This window comes from Elaeis guineensis, chromosome 10, assembly GCF_000442705.2.
Source record: "Elaeis guineensis isolate ETL-2024a chromosome 10, EG11, whole genome shotgun sequence".
NCBI lineage: Eukaryota > Viridiplantae > Streptophyta > Magnoliopsida > Arecales > Arecaceae > Elaeis > Elaeis guineensis.
Window position 1 is genome coordinate 37755094 of NC_026002.2, and position 8814 is coordinate 37763907.

The following is an 8814-nucleotide window of genomic DNA, read 5'->3' on the forward strand; positions in this document are numbered from 1 at the left end:
CCCTTTAATTCTTAGTGTCATCATGTATCGCAGTAGATACTAGTCATTCTTATGATCTCATGATATTTTTTATAATTTTTATTTCTTTCTTGAAGGTGGTTGATCTTTTACGTTGATCACGTTAAAACTAAAGACGGGAGAAATAGCCCAGATGGTAAAGTAGGGGTTACGAGAAATATTAGTGGCACAAAAGGGACTCCGGGCAGACGCTAGCAAGAGAGGTTCCACTTTGGCACATAAAAGAAAGCTGTCCTCCCTCACAAAAGAAAGTTTTGTAGGGTAGCAGCTGTCTGATACGGAGAGACTCATCTACCCAGGCCCCCTTCCTCCCTTGCAAACCGTGGCATGCATTAAGATCACGTTGAACAGGGTTTAGCAAACATCTCACCATTGAGTTGGTCCAGCCTTAGAGCTCGTACTTTTGGGTGATAATGGACTCTTTTGACCACGCTGCTAACCCTAGAATGCCATGCTGAGGGTCATCTAACCTTTGTTTCTGTGTGGTAAGAGATCATCACTGCACACACACACACGTACAATGAAATGCAATAAACCAACATCTATTTTCTCAAAGGATTAACCAACATCTGTCATGATCTTATAGATGCAAGTATTTCAATTAGTGCATTGTGAGCAAACAAAGCGATCGAGAGAAAATTACACTTTCTAGAGCCATGAAAGATTCTAATATCAACTTGAAATGCTATTAGAATCTTCATTGATGCGGCCTACTCAATTTGAAGGAGGAGAGTGCTTGTTGAGTACTAGCACGAAGTGGCTTGCAACTTTAACATGTTCCTTGTGGGCATCTTGCTATAGGTTATGTCTTTTATAATCTTTAAATTAATTTTAGAAGGCAAGTCATTTTTCCATGCATGGGGTGGATGGTTGAGAAAGATGTGGAGCGGGATATACATGTTGTTTGTTGCAGTTTGTGAATGATGATTCTAGTAGGGGCCCAACCTATCAGCCATCACATCGGAACTGTTATTTTCAGCCCATAACTTTAGGTCGCATCTGGAGGCCCAACTGCCCTTTCAATCCCCTACCTCCCACGCGACGTGTCTCACTAGGAGGTGAGAGAGAGAGGAGGGTGAAGGAAAGTGTGCTTGAAGTCTCAAGCAAGTCTTAGAATGAAGGAGAATTGGTAACATCAAAAAGAATTCAAGGTCTTAGAATGAATTGAATGAGAATGGGTAACATCAAGAAGAATTCAAGGAGAATTATCAAGTTCAGGCCATAAGAACGTTCATCTTAGAAATAGTGGACACAACATCTAAAAGGTGACAGGGCAATGTTGGAGGTATGCTGATGAGAATTGCAAGAATCACAAATAATACAAGGAGGTATAACTTGGATCCCATGATTTTTGGCTGCACATGTCATTCGAATAAATCAACCGATCGAATACCTAAATGCGGTTTCCTTCGAGCCATCGAAGCCTGTGGAGGCAGCCATAGCCACATCTCTTCAGAACGGGTAACCAAGTGTTAATGCATTCATGTGAGGAACCTAAACATGTAGCCCTGGCTAGGGTCTGGTCTCTCTTTTTTGTCGCAAAATGTTGTACATGTCCCTCTCTTCATCAGTTCCTCTAGTCGCACAAACCATACTTTTCAATATATAGAGTGGTAACCTGTGATTTACAATGCACAGGATCTAGTACCTTACTGGTGATCAGAATGAGTCAAGGATGGTCATGGCATTTCTCAAAAACATTGATGCCAATTGGATGGAGAACTTTGCATCTTTTTGCACCTTGTCGCTACTTGTCATGAGTCATATATTAAATTATCTCATCTTCCAAGCTATTAGGCATTCTCAATGAGATAGAAAAATAATTAGCATCAATAAGTATCTCTATGCCTGTGCCACAACATGCATGTAGTATTCACTGGCCAAACTATATTGCCCTCGCTGACAATCATCATACAGTGTAGATGAAGCGAAACTTGAAAGGCAATGGTGAATTTTATCAAGCTCGGAGGCCGTAGACCAAGTTCACGAATGCTAGTGAAGAATTATGGTACGATTTGTACCAAAAAGAACTATGATACAATAGGAAGGACTGTTATGGTCTCTTAATGAAAACCAAAAAAGCTTATCTTTCAAATTGAGTATCATGGTTTTCGTCTGATTTGCTGCATGTAGTATTGAACACTATGCCTAGACTCTAGCTCTTACTAGCTAGCCTTTGGTGCTGAAGCAAAGCTTTCTATCGACTCTCAAGGACCTATGTCTATATAAGCCTATTCAGATATCACTCACTCAAACAGCCGATGTGGAACAACAGAAGATCCGTTTTCCTGCTTGGACTTCTGCTTGTTAATGGATTTGTTTTTTAGCCTAAGCTATAATAGTCTAATTTGGACCACTGACCAAATTTTGAATGCATTATTTTCCAGCATCAGCTAACTACGTGTGATAGGAAGAAGTGGATGCAAGAGAAGGGCTTTGCATCACTGCTGACACACATCAAGTTGGAGTCTTTTAATTTTCTCATAGTGACGTTCCCATGTCTTCTCTCTCCTTTCGATACATGAATGGCCCTTCAGTTTTACAGTTGAGGCACAATTCTTGATATGGGAATCATGAATCATATATTTTTTTACGTGCAAATTATGCGATCATCGAATGATCGAGAACATGGCAAACGTATTGTTGACATAGGTTTGTTCCACTCTTTTCTGAAATGCTGTTCTCTTTATGTTCAGTTTATCTGGATGTTTTGAGCCTTCTTTGTCTTGGCTTTGGGCAGCTGTTCTGTAAATCGCCGTAGAAAATCTGTTTTGTAAATTCTCTGTTGTGCAGTCTCTTTTGAATAAAATTCGGGGACTCTATACACACAGAAGTCTCCTTTATTTGTCAAACGAACATAGATTTATTCCAATACTGGCTTCGATGTCGTTTAGATTTCATTGACCTTAGATTTGGTTACATCCTTGTCAATGAGTTTATGGATCAAACTCAAACTCATAAGTGCCGAGCACCACTCAACCCCACCTGCTCTCCTGTGCCTCCTGTTTGTAGGTTTGTGCTGGCCATTCCTGCCTACAGCTCTGTTTCCTTAGAATTGCATTCTTCCCATGTTTCTTCAGCACCATTCCACTTTTAAACTCAATTCACATGGCATGCTACTACTATAATAGCAAGCTGGCCCTTTCTCTATTTTTAGTTAGTCTGGATCGAATGCCAAGTTTGTGATGACCCCACTGACAACACCCTGAATTGGATCCTGAAGGGAACCCCACAGACTCTCTTGTTTGCAAAAACTATGATGCTAATTGTTGCAAGTCTAAAATTTGCTACGTGAGTCCTCCTAAAACTGATGCATATTATGCTGCATTAGTGTTGATCATATTCTCCCGATTGGAACTCCATATAATGTGTTTTTGCTGCAATGCTTGAGGCATCAGTCTTAATCTTTTTCTGTGGTTTCAAACACCATTCGATGTTCTTGTTAGGAATGTATGCCTTGTGCTGCAGAATGACATAGTGATTTGGTTGAGTGATTTACTTTGATATCTTGATTACTTGCATGACTAGCAATTTTGGTAGCAGGTGCGCACTGCCTGTTTGATTAATTGAACATGATAACCCTAGTCATCACTTACCCATCATTTTGCATGCCACATACCGGGCAAGTCATCATATAGTCAATGCTAGTGTGAACACTGCCCGCTTCATCGAGGCCACCTGTGCCACTTTGCCCACTATTTGTTAGTCTTCATCTACTTCAATAAAGTGCATGTATTATGACTTTAAATGCATCATATGTTTCATATTATCAGGTTGTTGGGTAGAGATCATTCTGAAAAAGCTTATTCCTTCTTTTCTCTTGAACCTTTTTATCATGTATTCAGAATTTTTCGAAGAATAAACGGTTTGTGCACTTGCTACCTGTTGTTTTGATTCTAATCCGCAGCCTCTCAATTTGAGACTGGTGACCAGTAAGGGCAGACATGTAAAGATTAAGTTCATGTCTGAGTTGGACTATCCATATGTGTAGTTAGATTTGTTGCCTAGGTATCTGGCAAAAATTTGCTCCTTTTTCAATAGTCTATGATGTTGTATAAAGATGTGATATCAAGTGCAAGTATCACAAACTACGAGAGTCACAACAACAGAGTCAAAGGGAGGCTTGCAACTCATACCCACCCTAGCCAACCATATAATGCAAGATTGCATTGGAGCCCAAAAGCCCCAGAAGCTAAAGCCTAGAAGAGGCCAAGAATTAAAGTTCCATACATGAAGAGTTACATGTCAGAATCTTAAGCTAAAATTATTCTTCCTGATTGTGTTCAACTTTTAGGTAAACAATGTGTAAGAATCTATGCATGTGTGTATCTAGTTTCCCTTTAGTTGCAATTGGGGAAGTCTTAGAAGCTTATACAAGACCAAAAAAATAAAAAATATAACCTTTTGGTGAGTCTTTTGTAAGAAGTCCTAAGTCATTACAAATAGTATTAGAGCGAATTTGGCCCATAATTTAGGTAGACTAGAGATATTGCAATATGAATTCTTTTACGAATGATCACTGGCTGATAGTGATATTTGTAATTGGTTTTGGATCCCTGGCCTAGTGATGCTAGAGTTTAAAAGGAGGAAATATGCGAGCACCCATGCAAGTGTATATTTAGTGTCACATCAATTCCATACAGGAAAGATCTTGGATACCTACGTAAGACTAAGAAACCCAAAATATAATTTCTTGGCTAGTCTTAGACTCACATCAATTATATGCTTACGAGATCATGGATACTTATCAAGACCAAGAAACCCAAAACATTATTTCTTGGCTAGTATATTGATGAGGCTTCACGATACTGTTTAAAGGAACTATTCGTAGCCTTCAACCCTCATGTTCCGCCAGAATAAGCTAACCAGGTTATTTGGCACCTGTAAATTGAAGAACTACAAATCCCAGTTTGAGTTATGTGATCTTTGACCTTTTTCCAGAACAAAACAGAGCAAGTATTAATATGCTCATCTTTCAGAATTTTCAGAACAAGAAAGAACTACTAGATCCAGTTTGGATTATAATAGCTAATGACATAGAGGACTTCATCGATGCAAACTTAATAATATCTTAGCATTGTTTTACTAGATAATGCAGCCACCCTCATGGGAGCATTGGCCTGAACTGAGCTTATCCACAGCTAAACTTATTGTTCGATGTGATAATCTAGTCACAATGTGATTCATGTTGGCCTCTGACATCCTCATGTGGAGGACAAAGGAGGACAAAGAAACACCAACTAGCTTTACATCTGGATGAGTCTCCACCTCAGGAAGAACTTATCATCTTCAAGTGCAGAGTATGTGTAACAATAACTATTTTATCTGCAGTTTTTTTTATTACATTGATATTGCCTTCCGCCGGCATGTTGGAAACAACTGTTTTGATTCTCAATGCCTGACATGAACAAATTGTTGGATGATTTGTTGAGATCATACTGGCTTGATATAGTCAAATTTAACAGCATTAGGCATGCTTGAGACAAAGAATATTGATGACTCATGCCCCACGTAGGGTACCCATGGGAGAGGAATCTATCCAGTCAAGCGATAAGCTGCTTCTCTTAAGGCCAGATACATCCCATGATAAATTTGTTAATTAGATATTTAAAGCAGTCGCAGAGATAATCTATAATAAGTTCATAGACGACATATGTCACTTGGCGGAACATTTCATCCTTGCCTCCTTAGCTTTAAGCATCGTTATGCAATTTGAAGTCGATTAGAATATTGTCGTGCTGACAATTAAAGTCAAACTATGAGTTTGTGACATCATTCTTAGCTTCCTGATTGTTTTAAACCCTTTGCTCATTGCATGAAAAGGCTTCCGTTTCTTCTGACCGAATACTTGTAATATTGAGAGCATGGAGAGAACTTCTAGAAACTAAGAATTGCAAATTACAGTCTCTAATGAGGAGGCTACACCAGGTCGGCAAGTGATGAAGTTAACCATCAAAAAAAAAAAAAAAAAATCGAGCATGGATCCTCTGGGGGGTCATGCACGGCACCGTATCACAAGATGGACAGCTGCATATCGATTGATGGCCGTCTATCTTATGATGGCAGCCTTCTATGGGTGCACCACATCTTGCAGTGCTGCACGTGCACTGTAGTGGATCCGCGCTTAGAAAAAATCTAAAGTCTATCTCATCCACCCTCATCCATAGAATAGGTAAACTAGATGCGCCGCCGCAGCCTTTTTACTATTTTTTTGTTCCTCAGATTTCGTATTGTGATCATATTAGAAATTTTGGTAGGAACAATTGTTTCTTTGCTCATTTGTGCATCTTCTTTTCTCTTATGCGGTGGCTTATTATAGTATATGCTTGGAAGAGGACAGATTCAAACACATCAAAGATTTTGCAACAAAGAATCTCTCTTCTAGAAAGCATTTAATTATTTTGGATTTACAAGAGACAGAGGACAAGTAACTGAGTCATATAATGATATTTGATACGATATTCCAGATTCCTATAGAATCCTCTGACCAGCTTGAGAGTATTTCTTCGTCCTACCAAGGGATGTGAACCTATCCCCGTCTTCCAATGATTCCAAAGTATTGTTCTTCTGGATAAGGATTGCCATACATTCCTTGTACACTTATTGTACCATTTATTCGTGACCCATCAACCATAGGACTAAAGGCATCTGTCATGCAATTGGATATGTTAATAGATTTCTAGTTCCCATAGCATCCTCTGAACTTTACTGAAGAAGATGATAACATGAGTTTCTATTCCAAACCACATATAATATGTACAAGCCCACTCCTCTAACTCATCCATTACAATGTCTTCAAGAATTTTGTAACTTTTCTAACTTGCACTCATTGGCATCTTCTTTTTGACACCATGGGAGCCCACTACTTTCTCTCTCTAATCATGCCCTCTTCAAACCACACAATACTATACAAAATAAGGGCTCATACCACAAATCACTAGAGCTTTCGTGCACTTCTTTTCCTTTCCATGTTATTTTCTGCAATCCTCTATTGAGCTGATAGCTATGAACTCACTGAAATTTCAAGTAAGAGTTCAATTGCAATTGCTGATTGAAGAAAGGATTGCTTAACAAATTGTTTTGCTGGCTATTAAACTGGTTGGTGAAGCTGGTAAAAATGCTTGAATTAAGGAGCTTCTTCGGTGGGTGGGAAAGCTCGCTGCCATCTTCTAAGCATCTATCAACTGTCCACTGGCGTTTCAGACTGTTCTCAGGTGGTAAAACAGGGGTTTCTGTTTGGGAGAGCTGTTGAACTAAAAAGTAGTTGGCATCGCTGCTGCTGGTGTTATTAATGGAGGTTTGGTTTGAACTTGGGTGAACAATTGGACCTTGTTCTAAATTTGGCATGTCAGGAGGGATTTCTAGGAGCTGGGATAATGCAGAGAAGTCTACATTGTTGAGGAGTTCAGTCAAAGAGCAAGACTTGGGCAGCTTGGGAGGGCTGTTCTGTGGTGTGGTATTTGTTAAGCTTGGCATGAAGACATCCTCCACAGCTGAGTCATCTTGTTCTGGATCCGTCGACAAGGTGTAGTTGTTCTTCTTGTAGATTCGACAGAGGACCCAATCATCCAACTGGAATTGCAACAAAAACAGAGTAGTCATAAGATATGAAGCAAAGCATGCAATGCTAAAACAGAGCAATTGCACTCCTGTTCATCACTTATATCAAGTGCCCCTTTTACTTATTAATGCTGCGTAGATATTCTCTGTCTTTAATTGAAGATTTATCTATTTCTTAACTTAGGCCCTATGTGATATGGTTAAAACTAGTACAGACCATATGGAGTAGAAATTTGGTCACTTGTTTTCTTGCCTACAAGGGCACTTTGATCAATAAAAGCAAGGATGTCATGGAGGAGCCTCTTACCCTCATGGAGGAGTCTCTAAGCTTCATGGGTCTGAAACTGTTATTGTTCAGGGCTTGAGCGAGTCGGTACTCATGCATGATCCAACCAGTCTTGACCCCCTTGGGTGGCCTCCCCTTGTAGAACACAAGGGCCTTCTTCACCCCAATGTTCTCATTCCCTTTGCTCGAAACAATCGGCTTATCAGTCCCGGTTGCCTTCCAGTAACCCGAAGCAGCCGCCCGGTTTGGCCGGATCCCGTTCGGGTACTTTCGATCCCTTGGGCTAAAGAAGTACCACTCTCGGTCCCCGAACATCGCTTTGACTTCATAACAAACAATCACACAACACCATGTCAACACTAAAATTCTGATCTCTAGACTACAAGAACACATATTTCAAGCTGGAAGAAAACATGGTATGCAAGATTTCAAACACAGTGAGTGGCACCAACCAGGGAGATCCCATGGATCAAACTTATAGATATCAACCTCTGCGATGATTGACACAGGACATGGTAGTGAAGCAACTCGATTCCTGAGGTAGTGCTGGATGAGCTCCTCATCGGTCGGGTGGAACCGGAAACCCGGCGGCAGCGAGGTGGTAGGGTTCGACATGGCCCGGCGATGATGTTGAGCTAAGAATAGCTAGTTTTGCACCTTGGTTTCACTGGAAAGAAGGGGGTGGATGGGTGTGAAGGGAGAAGAAGGGAAGGTGGAAGAAAGGTAGAGAAGCTGAAATTTTCGGGAGAGGAGGATGTGGGGTTGGTTTTATCGTTGCCCAGTTTTGTCTTGTAGTGGGATTGGACCTTGGGGATATAAATGGAATTAGTTGTTGGGCTGCGGGCTAATCGGGCTTCCCAGTATTAGTCCAGAGGAAAGAAGGTCCGAGGACCGGTCAAAAATGACGTGCACTTATATTGTCAGCTTCCATATGTTCTGGAAACGTGTCG

The 8814-nt window shown here is 40.4% G+C and overlaps 1 protein-coding gene across 1 annotated transcript; it reads right to left on the minus strand.

The window, feature by feature from the left end:
- Positions 1 to 6722: 6722 nt before the first annotated feature.
- Positions 6723 to 8605, minus strand: LOC105052359 (NAC domain-containing protein 2). Its single transcript, XM_010933140.4, has 3 exons — positions 8317 to 8605; positions 7886 to 8187; positions 6723 to 7590 (listed from the first exon to the last, which is right to left on the minus strand). Exons 1-3 carry the CDS (start codon positions 8477 to 8479, stop codon positions 7030 to 7032), a joined length of 1026 nt encoding a protein of 341 aa, XP_010931442.1. The 5' UTR covers positions 8480 to 8605; the 3' UTR covers positions 6723 to 7029.
- Between the last annotated feature and the right edge of the window lie 209 nt (positions 8606 to 8814).

What these genes read in the sequence shown, in the direction of transcription:
- LOC105052359 (XM_010933140.4), bottom strand. Translation starts at nt 8,479, where the DNA reads ATGTCGAACCCTACCACCTCGCTGCCGCCGGGTTTCCGGTTCCACCCG. An exon ending in TGATCCATGGGATCTCCCTG is followed by an intron (nt 8,188 to 8,316) that starts GTTGGTGCCACT and finishes TTTGTTATGAAG; the next exon opens with TCAAAGCGATGTTCGGGGAC. An exon ending in TTAGAGACTCCTCCATGAGG is followed by an intron (nt 7,591 to 7,885) that starts GTAAGAGGCTCC and finishes TTGCAATTCCAG; the next exon opens with TTGGATGATTGGGTCCTCTG.